Source organism: Balaenoptera borealis (genome assembly GCF_965194805.1).
Source record: "Balaenoptera borealis genome assembly, chromosome: 11".
In the NCBI taxonomy this organism is placed as follows: domain Eukaryota; kingdom Metazoa; phylum Chordata; class Mammalia; order Artiodactyla; family Balaenopteridae; genus Balaenoptera; species Balaenoptera borealis.
The window spans coordinates 47436228-47460810 of record NC_138868.1 but is presented as its reverse complement, the minus strand read 5'-3'; the positions used below and the strand labels follow the sequence as shown (position 1 = coordinate 47460810).

Here is a 24583-nt window from a genome sequence, read left to right as displayed (position 1 = left end):
ACTAAACTTGTCAGCTCTGTCTTCAAAATAACCTGAGGGTCTGATCTTTTCTTGTCCCCTTCACTGCTAGCACACTGCTCTGTGCCACCATCAACTTTCACCTGGATTACTATCTAACAGCTTCCTAACCAGTCTCCCTGCTTCTACTTTTGCCCTCTATAGTGAAATCCACACAGTAGTCTACTTTGTGAAATAAGTCATGTCGTGTCACCCCCTGCATAAAATTTTCCACCAGTCCCATATCAGATTAAAAGTCAAATATTTGTATGTACAATGATCTATAAGGCCCTAAGTAGTTTGGCCTCCCACTATTTCTCTGATGTTATCTCCTATCGCCCTCCTGTTGCTCACTTTGCTCTGGCCACAATGGCCTCCTTACAGTTTTTTAATCACATCAAGCACACTGACAATTCAGGCCTTTGCACTTGCTGTTCCTTCTGCCTAGAACATTCTTCTCCAAGATATTTTGCTCTCTCATTTCCTTCAGTATCTTGTATAATGTAATCTTATCAGACAGGCCTTCCCTGACCACCCTAGATAAAATAACAAGGCTCTACTCCATCCTACCCTGGCCATTACACTCCCTGTTCCCTTATCCTGGTTTATTTTCTCCATAGCACTGATTACATCCTGATATATTATATATTTATGTGATTTATTTTCTGCCTTCTCCCCCCCACAAGAATGTAAGTTCTATGAGGGCAGGAACTCCGTTTTGGTTCACTACTATATCTTCAATACCTAGATTATGCCTGACATGTAATAAGTGTTCAATAAATACTTGGGGAATAAATTAATTAATTGGTCCTATCCTTCCCCCTAATCTATAAACTCATTGTACAGGTAAACTTTGCTGTCTTCTTCTTTGTGGTCCTAGCACCTAGCATTGTGTCCTGAACATAGCAAGTGTTCAAATAATGTTTGCTGTAATTAGGATTCGATCACGGCTCTGGAAATCTTCAGTTTGCACTAGATCCTGATGTTATACTGGTATTTCATGCTCCTCTTCCAAGACTCCCAAGTTCTCTGGTCCAAAATCTATAGCACTATGGATGTCTTGTGGCATTATGAATAACTTATCTACAGGATACCACCCAGGGCTGCCCTCATTGACAGAAATTCTGATCAGGTAGATCAGATACTAGGAGTACAGGGCTAGTTATTTCATGGTCAGTTGGCTTTGCTGTGTTCCACCATCCTTCCCCCCAGCCTTCTCCTAATTCTAGTGAGTTTTGCTAAAGCACTTGGCTAGAAGCAGAATCAATCATATATAGGAAAGCAAAACTGTCTTTCTATTGCTGAATAAGTAAGGATATAGCCTGATGGTCAGTAATATTATCATATAGGAAAGACAGCATATTATCCCATGACATGACTGTTTTTAAAAATTAAAAAGTCCTTACCTCAATGAGAAAAACAGTTACGAACCTGGTAGCTAAAAGAAAAGAAATTAGAATACGCAAAACTCCAAGAGTGATTTTTTTCTCTACCCTCATCAACTAGAAAAATAATAATAAACGAAATAAAATATTACTCACTCATATCTCTGATTTTGGTTCTTAATCTAATACACAAAAAAGAGCACAAGATAAAAGGACAAACAAAAATAAGACAGCCAGACATAAGAAATAAAATTAATTTAGACTTTGTAGCAGCCAACTACACACAAACAGGAAAAGGGCAAAGGCACCTCCCTAGGGCCAAGAGAACAAGAACACACTTGACTGCCTATGGATGCTCTTTGCCAATCCAAAAAAAGTCGGCAGGCTGGATTCAAATAGTGAACGTTACAGAAACAGCATGGTAAAAGGTAGATAATTCAGAAAACTCAGCAGTATAATTCTAATATAGGTCACTAGTAGGAGGGAAACAACCCACAATCTTCTCACTGGCACAAACCCCAGAATCAATTAAAACTAATTTGTCCTTTCCCCCCTATCTCCCTCTGGTGCCATCCCTTCCCTTTTCTTGTCCCTCTTTTATTGAGTTTGTACTATAGATTTATACAGTTAATTTTTGTATCCTCAAAAATTTCACTTTGGTGAGAGAACACTGAGTCAGCCCTGGTCTACACTACCAGATATATCCATAAAGTGAAGTGATACAGTATTTCTAAGGTTATTTCTAAGATTATCCTGATCCAGGTGCATAAGTTCCAAGAAAGCTTAAGCATGCCACCTCACCCCAGTACTCAGAGCTCTCCTAGCCCTATCTCAGTCTGCCTTGGCATCTGTGACTTGTTCTAGCTCTTCCGTGCAATCACTTGCACATTACAGGTGTGAGAACAGTGAGAGAGGGACATCAACTCATGGCAGTGGGGGGAGGCAGGGGAGAGAAGCTGTGAACCATGGTTCAGGGTCTCACAATAAACTGCTGTGTGTCACATCCACGGCTATAACCTGCTTCTTGAGGAAGCGTCTTCCTTCCAGCCTACTGCCTATGTTCTATGCTATCAGTTCCTGTGTGGCTCAGCTAAGACAGACTGGAGTCAGAAAAGCAGATGGAGTTCTTCCTACACAGGATGAAGCAGTATAAAGAATGCTAGGCAGAAGAATGGAGAGGCAGTTCCTCAGGGCTAGGAAATTCCTTGACATCCCAGGACAACCAAATGTCAATCATATCTTAAATCCAGCATGAAGGGAAACAAAATTCCACATTGTACTTATTTTCCTATTACTGTTTATTGGCTGAGGCTTCCAGGAACTAGGATTATTGTGGCAGGAACTAGGATTATTGTGGCCTGAAGGTAAGAAGACTTGAACCTGATTTGCTAAATGAATCTAGACTGTAGTAAAGTGAAAGGAGGGAAGAAGGACAGTTATCGCTTTTCTAGGAATACATTTCAGTCACTCACCACTCTGAGTTAGCATGAATCAGATTAACTATCCTGTGGCTTGTGCAGGTAAAATACCTTTTAAAAAACAGAGCAGGATAATTGAGTAGACATCCCCTGTACAATAAATAACTAAAAATGATTCTCTATCACAATGGGGGAGGGCAAATCTGATCTTGGTATCTATGTGTCATTAGAGTTGATTTAAAAAAACGAAGAAGAAGAAGAAGTAGATTCAGCAGCTCTGCCCTCCATACTCATCTTGTGGCGGGAAATGGCAATTTCAGTGGCCCAGGCTGACACCCCCCTTCCCTGACAAATTAAACATTCCAAAAGCTCAAAATATGCTGGAAAAATTAAACTGAGCATCTACTTCATTTAAAAGACATTTAAGTAATGCTTCATAAATTATTGCCTAGATGAATGAAGTGATCGTGAAATTCAAGAAAACAAGTTAAACTACAAGAAAATTCCAGATAAAACTACAAAGCTAAACATCAATTTGGTCCAGTGACTTAAATACAAGAGTCAGATACAGTTCTTTACACTAGTAACCCTTAGGCCCCCATAGGATCCCTCCTATAGATAGAGGACAGTACGGTCTTTGAACTCAGACCTCCAGTCCTGGAGTTTCTCCTTCTTAATGCCAAGAACAACCCTGCTAGAAAAAAAAGACTGCGCCAGCCCCAGCTCCAGCTCCACACGTGAGCCGGCTGATGAGCTGGAGCAGCCTGGCCTCCTTCCCCTATCCACTCTCTGGGGGTGGAGTAGCAGGAGAGGAAGATGATGCAGAGAGGTTTGGGGCTCAGGAAACCTTCAAGGTCCACCCTTTTTTCTCTCCCCAACCCCCGCCCTCCTGTTGGAAGGTCAAAGGTAGATGAGACCAAAATCAAACGGAGAAGTAGATTTTGCATAGGGGGGGGGAACGGATTCAACAAAACTCAAGTGGATCTGGATGTGGTGACTGCCCAGAAAGCCCCTTCCCACTTCGCTCTCTCCTTCTCACGCCACTTAGGAGTCACCTCTGTCTGGGTCACGGCCCGGCCAAGCAGCCTGGGAGGCAGCGGGAGCTACCCTGGCTGCGAGGCTCAAGCCCCAAGCAATCAAACTCGGTATTGCGGAAAAATGGGAAGGAAAGGGGACCTGAGGGCAAGAAGGCAGGGCTGGGTCTCTTCTACGCTGAAGGGAGAGCGAGCTGGAAAAGCTACGACGGAATCCCGAGAGAAACTAAAGCAGGGGGATGCTGGATGGAGAGGAATCCGAAACAGAGCAACAGCTAGACAGCCGACAGTGGCCGGCGGCCGGCGGGGGCCCGGCCGCTGACTCAGTGAAAGCTGCAAAGGGCGGGCCCCGGGAGACCTCACAGCGCGATGGTGACGGGCCGCCGCGCGCGGGGACCCCGAGGCGGGCGCGGCCGCGGGGGCTCACCGTGTCCTTGGACGAGCCCAGCTTCTTGAGGCCATCCAAGGGCAGCAGGTCGGCCGAGTCCTTGTGGATGAACTGCACGGCCTGCTTCATCCGGCGCTGCTGCCGCAGCGACGCCGCCTCCCGCCTGTCCGTCTCCTTGCGGCCGCCCTCGGTGAGGAGTCCTGAGTAAAACATCGCTGAGGCGCCCGCGGCCCAGCGTCCCGGTCGCTGCCTGATCCTCAGCAGCCCTCAGCCTCGAGCTTCTCCAGCGCCGCGAGAGTCGCGCGCCGCCTTTTTTATAGCCGAGCGTGACGTCACTGGGAGCAGCCAGTGTACACGCGGGGGGCGGGGCCCGCACAGCGCCCCCAGCCTGCACGCTGCTTCCCAGCGTCCCGGGCCGCTCGCTGCCCACCCCCGCACCACCCCGCTGGGGCACAGGGCGGGAGAGGAGGAGTGGCGCTGGCGAGACTGACTCCGAGCACCAAGGTCTACCGCGGCAGCTTTACCCAACCGGTCCCTCGCGTTGTGGGTGCCCCGCATCCCCTGGACCGAGATGAGGTGTGGGGAGGCCAACGCAGGAGCGGCCTCTCCCACGGCAGCCGCCGCCACCTCCTGGTCCCCGCTCACCTGTCCACGCCGTGGCCGACCCCGGGATCACCGACAGCCGGGCCATGCCCCGAGTCCTGCCGCCTGCGCCGCTGCTGCTCGGCTTCACCAGTTCCCACTTTCGCGCCCCTCCTGGAGTCCTAGCGCCCAAAGCCCCGGCTCCAGAGGACCGGCGGCGCGCTCCGAAGTTGGATTGCTAGGGATTTCTCCAACTTCAGATCGGTCCCCACCCACCAGGCCCACGTGATTGGGGAGGGGGCAGCCCCTGCGGGCCGGCCGGAGTCGGCCTTCCGGGGACCCTCCCTCCTCCCTGCTCCCTCTGCCCGCGGACCCAGGACCCGCGCATCCGAGCCAGGGAAGCAGGGCTTCGTGGATGCCTGCGGGTCACCCTGGGGCTGAGGAGTGGCGAGGGTCCCCGCCTCCGCGCGACTGCACACGAGTGCGAGCCCTACATCTGCTCTTCGGAACACCCGGCAGAAAAGCATGTTTTTCTCAGCCAACACTCGGGCTCTCTCCAGCATGACTCCGGGAGCAACTGGAACCCGGTTTTCTTTGTGAATCTGTCATACTCTCAAGCCATTCCAATCGGGCCTTCAGGCATCCTGGGTCCTGGCCTCGACGTTGTGACTTAGTACAAACCACGTTTTCCACCCTAGAAACTACCACCACTGCACTCTCCCACCACGTCTCACAGGAGCAGGCATGAAATAGAAAGATCTGCTCCCTGAAGAGAACCAACAAAAGTAAGAATAACGACATTTACTGAGCCTTTACCATGCACCAGGCACCAGAATAAATACTTAAAATGCAGTCTCTCATTGAATCGTGGCAACAACTTATGAGATAGTATCATTATTCCCATTTTACAGGCAAATGTCTGAGACCTCCTAACTGGTCTCCTGAATGTGCCTTGGTTCCCTTCCAATCCATTGTTCCCTGCTGCCAGAGTAATCTTTTCAAACTACAAATGTGATCATCTCACCTCCCTGCTTAGGGCACCACAAAAGGCTTCCTATTGCTCTCAAAAGACCCATATTCTTGCATGGTCCGCCCCACACCTGCATCTCCACTCTGTACTTCAGCCTCATGAGCCTTCTTTCCTCCAGTTCCTTGAAGGAGCCATTGTCCCTCTTGCCAAATGGCTGACCTTTGAATATCCTGTTCCCTCTGTGTGGAATGTCCCCTCCAAACCTGTGTAGTAAACAGACCTCAATTCCACTGTCATGTCTTTAGGAAAGCCTTCTCTAACCTCCCAGAGGGAGTGAGTTCTTCCTTATTATAAACTACGCATTTCTCCTGGACGTTCCACTTTTTTTGGTGGTAGTGGTGGGGGCGTTATTGGTTGTTTGGTTAATATTTATTTCCTTAATTAACTGTAAGCTCCAAGAAGGCAACTGAGTCCATTTTTTGCTTACCATTGAATCCCTAGCTCACAGAAGGCACTCAGTAAATACTAGTATAAGTACAGCAAGAAGTTAAGGTCTTATCTGAGGAAAGCAAGAGGTAGAGCTGGGATTTTAACCTCAGACTGTCTGCCCCCAGAACCTGTGCTGGACTTCCCAGACCTGGAAGGGCTGTGTTTGACCTTGCTTCTTTCCCTCAGTTCCTGCCTTCAGCACTTGCCCTAGATTCAGAGCTCACATATTCCTGTAGGGAAATAAATCCAGAAGGTCAGAAGGCTGCTCACCTGGCTTCAAGGAAGCCCCAGGGATTCCCTGTCCCCCAACACACATTGAGCGCACAGCCTCCTGGAGGGGGGCAAAGGGGGGATGGGATTGCAGTTCACCTTCCAGTTCCCTGGCACACTTCCAGCAGTGAACAACAGTGGCTGCCCTGGGCCTTTCTGTCCTGTCGCCTGGATCCCTGCCTAGTCACTCCTCCAGGCCTGAGTCACCCAGGGAATGGTGAAAGACAGCCTTGCCTTGTCTCTCTAGGATAGGTGCCTCTGAGCTCAGCAAAGCATCAGGACAGGTCCAAAAGTGAGGGCCCCTGGGGCTCCGGCCAGGACAGCTACTTTCCTCTGAGAGGAAGCCAGGCAGGCAGATTCCAACTCCCCATCCGCAGGCAACTCAGCTCAGTCTTGCAGCCTTTTTGTTGGGGATGGCCCGACAGAAGAAAGGGACTCCTTTCATAGTGAGATTCCCCCCACACCCCTACCCAGAAAACCAGGAGCTGAATGTCTCTGATTGAACCAGAATTTGTCCATATCAAGTGTTACGGGAAAATAAATAGAGCCTTGGCTGGAGCTGAGAGTCTTTTTGTGAATGCAGAGCTCTTTGCTAATAGTGGGATTTGTGTTCTGCAATTGGATCTATGGCCACAACACCTACTGGTCCCCTCATCTCTCAGAGATCTTCCTCAGCCAGACAGATAGCATCACTGCTCTTAAGCATGGGGCAAGGTGTGAGGCCAACCCCACTCCCTGTAAACACCCTATGTGTTTCTGCAGACTGCAGACCTCTGGGCAGTTTATCCCGTTTGACCAAATGACTTTGAGCAAGTCACTTCCTACCTCTAAGCCTCAGTTTCCACATCTGTAAAATGGATGCAGCAAGATTGCTTATAAAATTGGGCTTTGTAAATTCTGGAAGGCTGTACCAAGGAAAGATCATTATTAATTCTCCATATAGCCAACCTCCCCTGCCCCACTGACCCATCTAGAAAAAACTATAATATAGTTGTTAAAAGCACAGGTTTTGGAGTTTGATACACTAGGTTTGAATCCCTGCTCTTCTACTTACTAGCTATGCAACTAGTAAGTTACTAAGTTACTTCACCACTCTGAGTTTTAGCTCCTCATCTAGAAAATGATGCTAGTAATGTATCTACCTCTCAGGGCTGCTGTGAAGATTAAATGAAATAATAATACACATAGCACATTGTGGCATGTAGTAAGGGCTCAGCAGAAGGTAGCTACCATAATTACCAGGGACAGTCTCAGGATTGCTGAGCCTCAGAATGGGCCCTGGTCTATGCTTCCTCCAAGCCTCCCTACAGACCTGAGCATCTCGCCCCCTCCCTGGAAACAAGGTCTCCTGGGGTAGCAGCTGGCCTCCTCTCTTCCTCTCTCTGGTGTCTCTGGATTCTGAATTTACCATGTGAAGTAAATTCTGTTTTAAATTCTGTTCTAAAATCCTCAACATCCTGCCTTGGCTGTTATAGAGGGTACGTCCTGGAAAATTATGCTAGATAAGCTGATGCTGTTTCAGTTAGGATTTTATTCATGTTGTTCTTATTATAAGTGACAGGAAACTCAGCTGAAAATTTCCTAAGCAAAAATGAAAACTTTTTGCTCCTGAAACTAACACGATATTGTAAATCAACTATACCTCAATTTTTTTTAAAAAAGGAAAACTGTCCCCTTAATTTAAAAGTGCAGGGGTTTCAGGCATGGCTGAATCCAGGGGCTCAAACAACATTAACAATGTGTTTCAACTCTAAGCTGATGCCACTGTAGGCCGGTTCTTATAGTGTGATGGCTGTCAGCAGCTCCAGGCTTATAATCTGTTCACCTAGAAATTCTCTTTTGGGTCTTCAGGTAACAGGGAGACCTTTGAGAATGGTCTACAGGATGAGTGCTGGGGGTGAGAGTCCAGAAAAGTAGATGAGAAGATTAGAGGAGAAAGAGGAGATAGTCAAGGAACTTTCATCCCCCTTCCCTTCCCACCCATGCATATTTTGCTCTGACTTTGCCCTTGGGCACACCCTGGAAGTAATGGCCACTGCCCGTCTCCCCCTTCACTCACCATCTCCATCCTTGTAGCTGCAGAGTCCCCTTTTTCCTCTGGTGCCCTCAGTACCACTCCAAATCCCTCTGGCAGGAAGATTCTTCAAACAGCTGTCCCCTGCAGGTGTTGTATGTCTACCAGGATCTCTGGCTACACGTTGCCCCCAAGTTGACACCCAGCCCTGAAGACTGTCGACTTTGGCAGGTTAACGCAAAGACAAGCGTTACCTCTGTCTTCTTCCTTCAGGGTAATTGCCAGTGTCACCATAGCCTCATAAAACAAGACTGATGGCAGCCCCGCTGGTGTTTTCCAAAGTTGGCTGGGTCTTTTGGATCCATTCCTGTCAGCAGTGATTTTGTTTCATTTCCTGGCATGAGAACAGGATGTAATCTCAAATAAGATAGTGAAAGAGGACAGAAAAGTGGGGGGGAATCTCAGTATCTCAAGCGAGAATGTCTGGTGGAAAGAGGCTTGGCATTGAATTGCAGCTCTGCTCCTTGCTTGCTGTGGGACCATGGCCAAGTTTTTGCAGCTCTCTGAGCCTCAGTTTATCCATCTGGCCTGGCTCTGTGTGGTTTAAATAAGATAACATGTAAAGCAAAGGGCCTGGCACAAAGTGAGCCCTCAATAAATATGAGTCCTTTTCCTCTTTCCTTCCTCTGTCCAACACAGGTAGAGAAACTATGGAGAAAGGGCGAGAACCAGAGGCCAGGGGAGAGCTCTACCGTCTGGAAACAGACCTGTAAAGATGGCAAGCTTCTGAGAATGCGGCACAGCCTTGGCTTGACAGGCCGGCTCCAAATCTCTTTCTGTCACATCCAGCCAGAGGTAAGAGGGCCTGCAGGGCAGCTCAGCGCACCTGGTTACCTCTGTCTACCTCAGGAGCATGGAGGCCTCCACTGCCTTCCCCCAAAGGAACTAAGCATGTGGCTTGGGTGTGACAGTGACAGGTCAGTGGCCCTCACTGGGCAAGCTCCGGCTTGTGGGCAGTGGCAGCAGAGAGGCCAAGGGCTCTGTGCTTGGGCGTGCAGACATCTACACACCACACACACTCACACAGCATTCACTGACCTATTTTCACACAGCTCTGCACTGCCTGGGGAGATAAGTCCTTGTGATTATTTTTAAAGGTTTTATTTGGAAACAATTTCAAACTTACCAAAGTTTGCAAAAATAAAAGCAATACAAAGAACACCTGTATATTCTTTAACCAGATCATTAACATTTTACTCCGTTGGCTATGTCATTTGCTTTCCCTCAACACACACACACACAAACACACCCAAGCAAAACATTTTTTCTAAACTATTTGAGGATAAGCTACATACATTATGACCCTTTACCACTAAGATTTCACTATATATTTCCTGGGAATAGGGATTTTTCTCATATATAACACAATGCAGATATAAACCTCATAAATTTTCATTGATACAATACTTTTATTTATTATTGTTCATGTTTCAGTTTTGTCAATTGACCTAATAATGTTCTTTATGACATATTCCTCTAGTACAGGATCCAGGCTAGTGTCAGGGGTTGTATTTGTCATGTCTCTTTCTTTTTCTTTTTTTTTATAGATTATTTTAATTATTTACTTTTGGCTGTGTTGGGTCTTTGTTGCTGCGCGCAGGCTTTCTCTAATTGCGGCGAGTGGGGGCTACTCTTCATTGCGGTGAGTCGGCTTCTCATTGTGGTGGCTTCTCTTGTTGCGGAGCACAGGCTCTAGGCGCACGGGCTTCAGTAGTGGTGTGCGCGGGCTCAGTGGCTGAGGTTCGCAGGCTCTAGAGCGCAGGCTCAGTAGCTGTGGTGCACAGGCTTAGTTGCTCCAAGGCATGTGGGATCTTCCCGGACCAGGGATCGAATCCGTGTCCCCTGCATTGACGGGTGGATTCTTAACCACTGCGCCACCAGGGAAGTCCCCTGTCATGTCTCTTTAGCCTCATTTAATCTGGAACATGTCCACAGTTTGCTTTGTCTTTTATGACACTGACATTTTTGAAGAATACAGCACTCCATCTTTTTATTAAATAACTTTTTAAAAAATAAATATGAGCAATTTTATTCTAGAATTCCATCTTTTAGGATATGGGGGGATGACATTCTGGGTACCAATAATTCTATTAGTTAGGGTTGCTTCAAAAAAGAGATGCTATACTTTATTTATTTATTTATTTTTATAGTCAGCCATCTTCTTGTTTTATTGAATCTTTTTTTTTGAGTTTTTGAATTTTATTTTATTTATTTTTTTATACAGCAGGTTATTAGTTATCCATTTTATACATATTAGTGTATATATGTCAGTCCCAATCTCCCAATTCATCACACACACACCCCCGCCCCACCACTTTCCCCCCTTGGTGTCCATATGTTTGTTCTCTACATCTGTGTCTCTATTTCTGCCCTGCAAACTGGTTCATCTGTACCATTTTTCTAGGTTCCACATCTATGCGTTAATATACGATATTTGTTTTTCTCTTACTTCACACTGTATGACAGTCTCTAGATCCATCCACGTCTCTACAAATGACCCAATTTCGCTCCTTTTTATGTCTGAGTAATATTCCATTGTATATATGTACCACATCTTCTTTATCCATTCACCTGTCGATGGGCATTTAGGTCGCTTCCATGACGTGGCTATTGTAAATAGTGCTGCAATGAACATCAGGGTGTATGTGTCTTTTTGAATTATGTATTTTTCTGGGTATATGCCCAGTAGTGGGATTGCTGGGTCATATGGTAATTCTATCTTTAGTTTTTTAAGGAACCTCCATACAGTTTTCCATAATGGCTGTATCAATTTACATTCCCACCAACAGTGCAAAAGGGTTCCCTTTTCTCCACACCCTCTCCAGCATTTGTTGTTTGTAGATTTTCTGATGATGCCCATTCTGACTGGTGTGAGGTGATACCTCATTGTAGTTTTGATTTGCATTTCTCTAATAATTAGTGATGTTAAGCAGCTTTTCATGTGCTTCTTGGCCATCTGTATGTCCTCTTTGGAGAAATGTCTATTTAGGTCTTCTGCCCATTTTTTGATTGGGTTGTTTGTTTTTTTAATACTGAGCTGCATGAGCTGTTTATATATTTTGGAGATTAATTGTGTGTTGATTCGTTTGCAAATATTTTCTCCCATTCTGAGGGTTGTCTTTTCATCTTATTTGTAGTTTCCTTTGCTTTGCAAAGGCTTTTAAGTTTCATTAGGTCCCATTTGTTTATTTTTGTTTTTATTTCCATTTCTCTAGGAGGTGGATCAAAAAAGATCTTGCGGGCTTCCCTGGTGGCGCAGTGGTTGAGAATCTGCCTGCCAATGCAGGGGACACGGGTTCGAGCCCTGGTCTGGGAAGATCCCACATGCCATGGAGCAACTGGGCCCGTGAGCCACAACTACTGAGCCTGCGCATCTGGAGCCTGTGCTCCACAACAAGAGAGGCCACGATAGTGAGAGGCCCGCGCACCGCGATGAAGAGTGGCCCCCACTTGCCGCAACTAGAGAAAGCCCTCGCACAGAAACGAAGACCCAACACAGCCATAAATAAATAAATAAATAAATAAAATTAAAAAAAAAAAATTCACCCACTCCATCTTCCCAGAAAAAGCCTATTTAAAAAATAAATAAATAAAAAATAAAAATAAAAAAAGATCTTGCTTTATTTCCCACTGACCTAAACTTTAAGTGTTTCATGGAATAAATAAATAAATATTCTACACCAAGAAAAAAAAAAAAGATCTTGCTATGATTTATGTCAAAGAGTGTTCTTCCTATGTTTTCCTCTAAGAGTTTTATAGTGTCCAGTCTTACATTTAGGTCTCTAATCCATTTTGAGTTTATTTTTGTGTATGGTGTTAGGGAGTGTTCTAATTTCATTCTTTTACATGCAGCTGTTCAGTTTTCCCAGCACCACTTATTGAAGAGACCGTCTTTTCTCCATTGTATATCCTTGCCTCCTTTGTCATAGATTAGTTGACCATAGGTGCGTGGGTTTATCTCTGGGCTTTCTATCCTGTTCCATTGATCTATATTTCTGGTTTTGTGCCCATACCATATTGTCTTGATTACTGTAGCTTTGTAGTATAGTCTGAAGTCAGGGAGTCTGATTCCTCCAGCTCCGTTTTTCTTTCTCAAGACTGCTTTGGCTATTCAGGGTCTTTTGTGTCTCCATACAAATTTTAAGATTTTTTGTTCTAGTTCTGTAAAAAATGCCATTGGTAATTTGATAGGGATTGCATTGAATCTGTAGATTGCTTTGGGTAGTATAGTCATTTTCACAATATTGATTCTTCCAATCCAAGAACGTGGTATATCTCTCCATCTGTTTGTATCATCTTTAATTTCTTTCATCAGTGTCTTATAGTTTTCTACCTACAGGTCTTTTGTCTCCCTAGGTAGGTTTATTCCTAGGTATTTTATTCTTTTTGTTGCAGTGGTAAATGGGAGTGTTTCCTGAATTTCTCTCTCAGATTTTTCATCATTAGTGTATAGGAATGCAAGAGAATTCTGTGCATTAATTTTGTATCCTGCAACTTTACCAGATTCATTGATTAGCTCTAGTAGTTTTCTGGTGGCATCTTTAGGATTCTCTATGTATAGTATCATGTCAGCTGCAAACAGTGACAGTTTTACTTCTTCTTTTCCAATTTGTATTCCTTTTATTTCTTTTTCTTCTCTGATTGCCGTAGCTAGGACTTCCAAAACTATGTTGAATAATAGTGGTGAGAGTGGACATCCTTGTCTCGTTCCTGATCTTAGAGGAAATGCTTTCAGTTTTTCACCATTGAGAATGATGTTTGCTGTGGGTTTGTCATATATGGCCTTTATTATATTGAGGTAGGTTCCCTCTATGCCTACATTCTGGAGAGTTTTTATCATAAATGGGTGTTGAATTTTGTCAAAAGCTTTTTCTGCATCTATTGAGATGATCATATGGTTTTTATTCTTCAATTTGTTAATATGGTGTATCACATTGATTGATTTGCGTATATTGAAGAATCCTTGCATCCCTGGGATAAATCCCACTTGATCATGGTGTATGATCCTTTTAATGTGTTGTTGGATTCTGTTTGCTAGTATTCTGTTGAGGATTTTTGCGTCTATATTCATCAGTGATATTGGTCTGTAATTTTATTTTTTTATAGTACCTTTGTCTGGTTTTGGTATCAGGGTGATGGTGGCCTCATAGAATGAGTTTGGGAGTGTTCCTTCCTCTGCAATTTTTCGGAAGAGTTTGAGAAGGATGGGTGTTAGCTCTTCTCTAAATGTTTGATAGAATTCACCTGTGAAGCCATCTGGTCCTGGGCTTTTGTTTGTTGGAAGATTTTTTTTTTTTTGGAAGATTTTTAATCACAGTTTCAACTTCATTACTTGTGATTGGTCTGTTCATATTTTCTATTTCTTCCTGGTTCAGTCTTGGAAGGTTATACCTTTCTAAGAATTTGTCCATTTCTTCCAGGTTGCTCATTTTATTGGCATAGAGTTGCTTGTAGTAGTCTCTTAGGATGCTTTGTATTTCTGCGGTGTCTGTTGTAACTCTTCTTTTCCATTTCTAATTTTTAAATAACTGTTTCATTGAGACATAATTCATATACCATACAATTTACCACTTAAAGAGTAGAATTCAATGTTTTTTAATATATTCACAGAGCTGGGCAACCATCACTACAATCAATTTTAGAACATATTGATCATCCCAAAAGAAACTATGTACCCATTTCTTTTGGGCAGTCATTCCCCATTTCCTCCTAAACTCTCCAGCCCTAGGCAACCTGTCATCTACAGGTTCTGTCTCTATGGATTTGTTACATTTCATATAACTAGAATTGTACAATATATGGTCTTTTGTGACTGGCTTCTTTCACTTAGCATGTTTTCAAGGTTCATCTATGTTATAGCATGCATCAGTACTTCATTTCTTTTTATGTCAAATACTACTCCATTTTATGGATTTCTCACATTTCATTTATCCATTCAACAAATGATGGGCATTTAAGTTGTTTCCACCTTTTGGCTATCATGACTAATGCTGCTGTGAACTTTTGTGTACATGTTTTTGTATGGACATACGTTTTCATTTCTCTTGGAGTGGAATTGCTAGGTTACATGGTAATTCTATGTTTAAACTGTTGAAGAACTAACAAACTGTTTTCCATAGTGGCTGCTCCATTTACATCCCTACCAGCAATATATGAGGCTTCCAGCGTCTCCGCATCCTCACCTATGCTTGTCTCTTTGATTATAGCCATCCTAGTGGGTGTAAAATGATGTCTCATTGTAGTTTTGATTTGCATTTCCCTGATGACTAAAGATGTTGAGCATCTTTTTCATGTGCTTATTGGCCATTTGTTTACCTTCTTTAGAAAAATATCTATTCAGATCATTTTCTCACTTCTGAACTGCGTTATCTATTATTGAGTTGTAAGAGTTTTAATATATTCTAACTCTAAGTCTCTCGTCGGATATATGATTTGCAAATTTTTTCCCCATTCTATGGGCTGCCTTTTCACTTCCTTGATGGTGTCCTTTGAAACACAAAAGTTTTTAATTTCTTTGGTGTGAAAGTTATTTCCCTTCCCTTTTAAAAAATGGAGTATTTCTCATTTTGTGTTTATCCAGTTTTCTTGTATTGATATTGAGGTTATGCATTCTTGGTCTGAGTACTGTGTAGGTGATGTTATGTTCCTCTCAGGGTATCACATCTGGAGCCACATGTTGTCCATCTGTCTTTTATAGAAGATGTTAATTTTGATCATCTCATCAAGGTATTGCTTGATTTCTTTACTGTACAATTACTGGCTTTTTTTTTTCCCTCTCCCATTCATGTTCTTTAAAAAAGCAGTGGGAGTTCTTTTCCCAATGGTGTAACAAAATTCTTTAATAAAACTTATAAAAATGAATATTTAAGAATAGTTTTTTCAGCTTGAATTGTTTTCCTTTTCCACTCCCAAAGAAAATACAAAATTATCAGCACCCACACACATATACACTCAAAACTATAGTGATATTCTCTACACAGAACTACTTCAGAGTTTAAATGCATGTAATACTTTTGCAAGTATTGTGAGTTAGGTATGTTTTGAAAAGAGTAATTTAATTTTTGGGTGTCAGGAAATGGGTTTTCTCAAAGTCCATTGCCGGCAATGAGCAGGCCTAATAATACTGGCACAGAGCATTAACTGTACATCTTATTAACAGTGAGGTGAATAACTTTGAATAAATTTTAGAGAAATAAAAAAGGGCTTCCCTGGTGGCACAGTGGTTTACATCCTGCCTGCTAATGCAGGGAACATGGGTTCGAGCCCTGGTCTGGGAAGATCCCACATGCCGCGGAGCGGCTAGGCCCGTGAGCCACAATTACTGAGGCTGCGCGTCTGGAGCTTGTGCTCCGCAACAAGAGAGGCCACGATAGTGGGAGGCCCGCGCACCGCGATGAAGAGGGGCCCCGGCTCGCCGCAACTAGAGTAAGCCCTCGCACAGAAAACGAAGACCCAACACAGCCAAAAATAAATAAATTAATTAATTAATTAAAAAAAAAAGAAAAAGAAAACCCCAAACATGATAAATATCAATACAAAGAAAACCAAGCCTGGGCACATCATACTCAGATTACTGATGAGTAAAGATAAGGAGTAAATCTTTAAAATATCCAGAAAATAAAAGACACAACACATACAGAGGAACAAAAAAAATAAAAAATAAAAAATAACTGGGATTGGAAGTTTGGGATTGGCATGTACACATTACTACATTTAAAATAAATAACCAATAAGGACCTACAGTATAGCACAGGGAACTCTGCTCAATACTCTGTAATAACCTAAATGGGAAAAGAATCTGAAAAGAATAGATACATGTATATGTATAACTGAAAAAAAAAGAATTTTCAAGTTTATCAGTTACGCTGCAGTGACACAATGAAGACTTGCTTTTTGGTTCTGCCGCATGTTGTTTGAAGGTGGGCAGGAGGCACCACTCTACTCCATCCTCAATATGGAAAAGAGAGTGTGGTGAAGCACATGCTGTTTTCTCAAAATGTCAATCTAGAAGGGACCCAAGCCTCTCTTGGGTGACCAACAGTGACACACATTTCATTGCCCAAAATGAGTCCCATGGACACATTCGATTTTTTTTTTTTTTTTTTTTGGTTGTGCGGCATGCTGAATCTTAGTTCCCCGACCAGGGATCAAACCCACGCCCCCTGCAGTGGAAGCACAGAGTCTTAACCACTGGACCGCCAGGGAAGTCCCTGAATGCGTTCAGTTTCAAACTCAATGAAAGTGCAATAGCATGGCAGGATCGATGTGGAATACTTGTGAAAAAACATACATCTTCTATTGAATATATAAAAATATTGAAATATACGAAAAAATAAATGTCAGTGATATAAGGGATCCATAAGGAATGTCAAAAAAAAAAAAGTAAACACAGGATAGACTCTCAAGCAGGTATTTCACATACCATAAAGATCGCTTCAAACTAAGGAAAACCATAACGGAATAAAATTGTCTTAAGTCAAAAAAAAAAGATGAAATTCTCTCTTTTCAGACTGTCTACACTCCACTAGCACATTTCGCTTTGAGTTCTGTGCTCTTTGAGGCACATGATGGTCAGACCCACCTTGGCCAGGCCTATGTCCTCCTGTCTCATCAGGGACTTGTCCCACTGACCACAAGCCTCATGCAAATTACTCATTTTTGGAACCTGAATTCACACCCTGACAAAGTGAGTGTGTTCATTGGCCTTACCTGCCTATGGCCCTGAGCACTGCCTCTCTGGGGTCAAAGGTTGGACTTCGTCATGCTGGAAACATCAAACCTGAGATGAGCAGCTCTGAAGAATGTGTGACTCTGAGCTCAGCAAGGAGATGTATTGCCATCTTCACACATCAGAGGCTGAGGACTGGAAATAAGGAAAGATGATGGATTGACAGGTCTCTGTATATGGGTGCTGTTTCTGATCTGAGAGAGATAGTCTTAGGAGATTGGAAGAACACACTTCTCCTTTCCAGCTCAGGAGGATAGGGGTTTTCAGAAGGTCCTGTGGAAGAACCCAAGTCAGGCATTATGGCCTTTCATTCCTACTTCAAGCTCCAATTCTTCTGGTCCTAGAACACATCCTACTAGAAAGCCTGAAACTAAAGGATTCTCTATTTCAGTGAAATGGGAGAAACTAGCAGAGTACGAACCCATTTTTAAAATGTATCTTGGATTTAACTTCTCTAGTCTGAAGTGGTGGAAGATGATAATGATGATGATAGTTAACATTTATTGAGCCCATACTACATTCCAGGTAGTTTTCTAAGAGTTTTCCATGTGTGAACTCATTTATTCTCACAACAACCCTATCCAGTAAGTACTATCTTTTTCTTTATTTTACTATATGAGGAAACTGAGGCACAGAGAGGTCAAGTAACTTGTGCAAGGTCACACAGCTATTAAGTGGCAGAGCTGGGATACAAATCCAGGTACTGCAAAGGACATAATGGGAGTCTTGGAGAAAATGAACATTATGAAACATAAATCTTTGAGAAATCTTTCACTAAGATAAACAGAAAGAATGCATTCTCAGAAAAGTACATTAGGAATACTGAGAGGGGGAATATTGGGTGAGTCATGCTGCTTGAGTCCCCTTAGTTCCTCGTTGGAAACCCCGAGTGAGGGTTTACCAAGCCTCTTATAGTTGCACCCACATCACTCAAAACTTCAGCTTTGGTGCCTGATGTGGCTGCTAAAAGCTGCCTTCCTCAAGCCAAGTCACCTGGACCTAACATTGGGATTCTGAGCACATATTTTTCCTTTGCCACCATTACCATCTGGCTGTACTGTCCACAGTTTTATGCAATGGACAGGCATCATTTACTGCAGCTGCACTGGCACTGTGTAACGATGACCAGTTTGTGGTCACGCACAGTGAGTTACACACAAGGCTGCAGAGGGCTGAGCCCAGCAGGCCCGGCCAGGGTTCACCACAAGCTCACACTCTTTACCACCACACTCTTCTGCTGGCCATGAGTGTGTCAGTCACACATTGCTGGGTCTATCCTCCCTGGGGCATTGGTTCCATTTTCTGCTCAGAAACTATTAATTTTTTTTCAACCACAAAGTGTGTATAATAAGGCAAACATAGCACCAAAGCTCAGATTTGAGGTAGGTTTGTATTTCTGCTTTTTGCGCTGCACAAGGAAAAGACAGAAAACTCCAAACTATGCCTCAAAGTTATCCTTCAGTCCTAGGATAAAATATAGGATCAGAAGACACTCCAAGTCAGTGGGGTGTGTTAGCTCTTGAAACGACACGTGGTGAAAATTACACAAGATTATAATTTGCGACTGAGTGTTCCCCCTCATTTTTTTTTTTTTTTTAATTTATTTTTGGCTGTGTTGGGTCTTCGTTGCTGTGTGTGGGCTTTCTATAGTTGCCACGAGCGGGGTCTACTCTTCGTTGCGGTGCATGGGCTTCTCATTGCAGTGGCTTCTCTTGTTGTGCAGCACGGGCTCTAGGTGTGCAGGCTTCAGTAGTTGTGGCTCGCGGGCTCTAGAGCACAGGCTCAGTAGTTGTGGTGCACAGGCTTAGTTGCTCCGCGGCATGTGGGATCTTCCTGGACCAGGGCTCGAACCTGTGTCCCATGCATTGGCAGGTGGATTCTTAACCACTGCGCCACCAGGGAAGCCCCCCCCCACCCATTCTTTCAAGTCCATTTTCCTCCTGTCTCAGGAATATGTATCCAGACTAGCATGGTGCCGAGACCATAACAATGAATGAATGAATGTGGGGGGTGTGTGTGTGTGTGTGTGTGTGTGTGTGTGTGTGTGTGTGTGTGTGTCTTTGGACATGGATGTGATTCAGAGAATTGTTGATAGTTTGAAAGGACCTGAAGATCAATGACTTCTCACCTGGTCATTAGTCATTAGGCCAGGCAGAGGGAAGGAAAAGATCTAAACAGATACATTCCGAGGGCTGTTTGAAAAAACATGCAATCAGTTGTCAAACCACAGCCCTAGTCCCCAACATCCCATTGGTAACATTTTGTCTTGAATTATGAGCATTTAAGCTCCAAGGTCACTTAAGCTCCAAGGCAGTGGGATGACTGAAACACAGGTGGATTCCATTTACAACCACTAGGTGGCATCTGTTCTAGGAATTGCAAAATGGCTTGTTCACAAGCTGGAGCTTTGGTCAGCCTGGCCTGAGCCAAACTGTCAAGTTCCTGCTGGGTGGGTAGAGGAACTTGCCAGGGCCAGTGCTGCCAGGCTTGGTTTAAGGAGCCAGTGCCCTGGGAGGGGGCTGGATTCATGATTCCAATGATGAGCTCACCCTATCTAGAGTAGCAGCTCCCTCCCACCACCTCCTCATACTCTTATCTTTTCACCCTTTTTAATTTTCTTTATAGCAGTTATCACACTTGACTTTACTATATGTTTGTTTATTTTCTGTCTCCCCCCACTAGAATCTAAACTCCACAAGAGCATTTTGCTCATCACAGGATCACCAGTTCCTGAATACCTAGCACTTTGTAAGCCCTCAGTAAATATGTTGTATAAATGAATGAATGAGCAAACACATAACAAAGAATTATTAGTAACTAAGGTCTGTAGTCCATTCCCCTAATGAGATACTCTGAAAACCAAGCAATGCTGAGTTAAGATCATTGTTTATAGTAGGTGGGTTTAATTTGTATCCCTTTTATTCAGCTAGAGCAACCTGCCTGTGAATGAGTGGTTTCACTTTCTAAATCTATTTCAATCCTACTGTGTTCTCTGGAAAGTGATCCCTGCTGAGTAGTTTTGTCTTTAGAGTTGTCAATCACAGGAGCAGCCTTGCTGGGCCATCAGGCCCCTGCTGTTGGTCTCCTGTAGGCTGATCAGGACTGCCTGAAGGGAGAAGGAAGCAGGTACCACAAATATCCAGGACACCCCTGAGCTGGCTTCACAAGCCCCTGGAGTAGAAGATGACACAGGGAGGAAGCCTCTCCAAGGCTTCTAATTTCCTGTGGGTGGGCTCCTAGTGGCAACGCCCAGGACCTGGATTTGGAGGCAGCTGATGGTTTGCCTAGCAAGAAGGCCACAGGTAACAAGGCTCCCTTGACATGGTGAGGAACTGCTTTACTCCAGCCTCACCTAATCCATGTGCCTCCCAAATACTGACTAAGAGTGATGTAGACTTGGGTAAGGCTCCTGGGACCCATCCTCCTGCGTGAAAAGAAGCAGAGATACTGACAGCCCCAGTAAGAGGCATGTCTTCTGAGTTGAGGAGGAGATCGAGGGGCACAGGAGGGAGCCCGGGGTTTCCCGGTGCACAGGCCCACTGGCTGCAGCGGTCTGCAGTGGTGGGCAGCAGGCAGCAGCCCTGGTGCATCTTCCTGCAGAGATCCACAATTCCTTGCTCTGTGTGGTGCAGCTGCTGCCTTTCCCAAGTTTCCACATGACAATTATACAATCACCTGCAAACCTAAATCCAGTGAGTGTCTACAGATGACACACTCAACAGCTCAGAGAATGATTCAGAGGAAGCAATTTTCCAAAGTGAAGATAATCATCTGTTAGTGTGAAAAGGCAAGCACTCTTTTATTAGCATTGGAAGCTCAAGGGAAACGTGGCTAAAGCCATAAAAGCAGCACTTCAGTAAATGGCTCAAGAACAATATCCACAGCTGGAGGGACGGACGTGTACAGATTCCTCTCCCACTCAGAGTTCTACCACAAAACTTGTTCTCGTGGAAGGAAGGCAAAGCTCAGCTCTGACCTCTTCCTGTTTACTTCGTCAACAGCTCCTGTAAGTTCTGTCCCTGTGGCCACACAGGGAACCCCAGAATTCAGAGTTGACTGGTCTTTTATCTACATACTTTTCCCAGGTGACCTCAACCTGTCTCATTCTTTATTCTGTGACATTAAAATTAATATTCCAGCCCTGAGCGCTCCTGGGACTTCATAGAACCAGTTGCCTATTTGAACTCTTTATTTGGATACCTAATAGACATGTCATACTTAGAATGGCCAAAATTAAACTCTTGATCTTTTCTTCTTTTCCAGTGTCTTATTATTGCATAAGAAAGCACCCAAAGCCTAGTGACTAAAACAACAATAATCATTGATTTTGCTCACAAGTCTGTCATTTTGGTACGGCTCAACGGGTACTGCTCAGTGAAGCATCAGCTGGAGAATCCATTTCTAAGGTGAGCTGGCAAGTTTTGCCAGCTGTCACCTGGGAGTCAGCTGGGCTGTGGGGGGGTTGGGAGGGCTTGGTTTCTCTTCACGAGCTGCTGTGGCTTCCTCAAGGCATGGTGACTGAAGTCCCAGTGAGTTTCACAAGAAGACAAAGTGGAAATTGCCAGTATCTTAAGTCCTGGGCCCAGGAACTAGTAAAATGTTACTTCTGCCATATAAGATTGGTTAATCAGTCACAGATCCCAGGTTCAAGGGGAGGGGCAAAAGGCCCCCAACTTTGCATGGAAGGAGCATCAAAGAATTTGTAGGCAGGTTTTTAGATTGTCACATGTCCCAAACCTGCTCCCCCTGCAGTCTTCTCCATCTACCAGTTATTCAGACAACTAGGGGTCACCTTCAGTTGCTGTCCTTCCCTTCCCCTTCCACCCAATCATCAGCAAGTTCTGGTGACTCTCTCCCAAAACATGTCCAGAATCCTTCTGTTCTCTCCTCTCCACTACTCCCGCCTTACCCAGACAACCTCATCTCTCACTGGATGGCTGCTTGGTTGGTTGCAGTAGTTTGTTAACTGCTCTCTGCCTCCGTTCCTGCTTTCTAAAACCTATTCTTCATACAGTAACCAGAGCTATCTTTTAAAAACATAAATCAGATCACCCCACTTTTCTGTTTAAACCCCCTCCAAAAGCTTCACAACACATTTAGAATTAAACCCACACCCCTCATTCTGAATTCCAAAGCCCAGTGTGCTCTGGCCCCTGTCCAGTTCCCTGGCCTCATCTCATACCACTTGCCTTCTCACTAGTCTGTGATCCACACACATGCTTGCTGCTGGCTGATAGACTTTGCACCTGGCTTTCCTCTATCTGGAATGTTCTTCCCCCTGATTTGTCCAAGGCTGGTTCCTTCTTGCCATTTATTTTTCAGTTGAAATACCGTTTACCTAGAGAAACCTCCACATTTCCCAAACCTAAAGAAGCCACACCATCATCAGTTATATTAACCTATTTTAATTTTCAACATAGCACTTACTATTAGCTGATACTTTCCGTGTTGATTTGTTCATTGTCTCCTCCCTCTAAAATGACAAGACCTTCTCTGTCCTGTCACTGTGCATCTCTAGGACCTAGAACAGTGCCTGGCAAAGAGCAGATGTTTGATAACTATTTATTGATTTAACAGGTAGCAACAGTAGCCCCTGCCACCCAGTCTTCCAACGGGACCACAGAGTCTCTCAGAGTGGTTGATGGGTATAGAGAGGAAGCTTCAGGAGGGCCTCAGTGGCTCATGCATGGCCCAGCTCCTGGAGGATGCTTCACAGAGACCAGGTTTATGCAGCCTCCTTCCAACCCCCGGTGTACTGCCATCCCTAGCCTTCTTGTGAAACCAGCAATACAGAATCAGACAGTCCTAAGGACAAAGTTACTAACATGCTTGGACGGGGTGGCGCAGTTCTGCTGCCATCGGTCAGGTCATTAACTCATGTTATATTACATTTGAATTTTCATCTTAGGGTCAGACTCAGAAATGTAGGCCAAGTTCCGGCATCACCAATTCCAAGTACTTGTATTAATGATTATTTTTTAAAATGAAGATGCTCAAATTTTTGAAGAGAGACTTAGAAATGGGTATTTAGGACCATCCAAATAAATTTTTTAAAGTTTGATTAGGGCTTTTAAAAACTCAATGTTATTAATAGGTTAAAAAACAAAACACTGAGGTGAAAAGGGAATTCAGCAATAAATGAAATAATCTTTGTTTTCTTCAAAACTATTTGTTAATCTTTTTTTTTTTGGTACTTTGGTGTAGAGAATTGATTGTGTGAAGAGTTAGTTGCTACTGAAATAAAACACTATGGTTGTGTGTAGTCAGCCCATTCATTAGGGAAATGGCAGCTTGTTTGACAGAAGTCTTTTTTATTCACTGTAATGAGATTTTTGCCTGTGGATTTCAATTTTTAAAAATTGAATAATATTGAAAAATCAAATTCCTGTGGGAGAAAGTGACTGTGAGGTCCCACTGTGCCGAGAGAAAGTGAGATGATTCTGCGGTACTGAGAGGCCGGGATTTGTGTGCTTCCGGCAGTGGGTGACCATTAAGGGCCTGAGACCACCCTGAGCCGTGCAGCCCGTGCCCTTGGACCCCAGTCAGGCTCTGAGCTTGGCGAGGGGAAGGAAGGCAAACATGACAGGCTGGTCTGTACCACGTCGCACCTGGACCTCGCATGCCCTGTGCTGGGAAGCCCACGGAGGAAGGAGAACCCTTGGCGGTATTGACTCGGGGTGTGTGAAATCTCCTTTTCATGATGGATGGATTCTCATCCATCGAGGAGATCACATCCTGTCTGAAGTCTCCAGGCTCTACCGCAGCACCCAGAAGAGTGGTGCCCTGAAGGCACAGCTGAAGGTGTAAAACAAGCACTGTGCATTTGCTCTGAGGTGGAAACTGGCAACAGGGAAGGCCATCGATAGGTCTACATTATGATGTCTGTGGAAGTGCTTAGTTTCTACCTTTTTATTTCTAATTCTTTCTGCTGTAAGTAATTTTTAGTAATCACTGCTTAGGACTCAAGCTTCTGGGATCAAACTTAGGTCACACAGGCTGGAGAAGGCGGTGGAGTCACCGAGTCCTCCCAGGTCCCGGGTGGGTAGATGACGCCTGGAGGACTCTCCCTCCCTTCCTCCCCCCTTTCCTGCTCTGCCTGGTCGGAGCCGACACCTGAATGCAGAGGGCTCCCTTAGGGAGGGCTATGCTGGAAGAAGCTGAAGTCTCAGACAAGGCAGCCCCCTCAAGGAGGAGTGAGGACCAAGAAGGACACGTGAGTCTCACCTGAGCTGACTGAAGTCCAGCTCG

General features: G+C 44.4%; 1 protein-coding gene and 1 long non-coding RNA gene across 4 annotated transcripts in view; one reads left to right on the top strand and one right to left on the bottom strand.

Moving 5' to 3' along the window:
* The window catches only part of NRIP3 (nuclear receptor interacting protein 3), a 41446-nt gene extending 16887 nt beyond the window's left edge, over positions 1-24559 (bottom strand). Inside the window, exons 1-4 of one of the 3 annotated variants that reach the window (XM_082341641.1) lie at positions 22763-24559; positions 5905-8941; positions 4868-5042; positions 4262-4422 (exon numbers count right to left, since the gene is read on the bottom strand). In XM_082341641.1, the coding sequence (XP_082197767.1) occupies positions 4262-4422; positions 4868-5042; positions 5905-5934 (366 nt within the window). In that variant the 5' untranslated portion in view covers positions 5935-8941; positions 22763-24559. Of the gene's footprint in view, positions 1-4261; positions 4612-4867; positions 5043-5904; positions 8942-22762 lie in introns of those variants that run through there. The other 2 variants (XM_082341642.1, XM_082341643.1) reach the window with 2 other exon arrangements.
* LOC309605639 lies at positions 4967-12148 on the top strand. Its single transcript, XR_014231465.1, has 2 exons — positions 4967-5589; positions 9247-12148. It is a non-coding gene; the product is annotated as an uncharacterized lncRNA (long non-coding RNA).
* Positions 24560-24583: the final 24 nt, after the last annotated feature.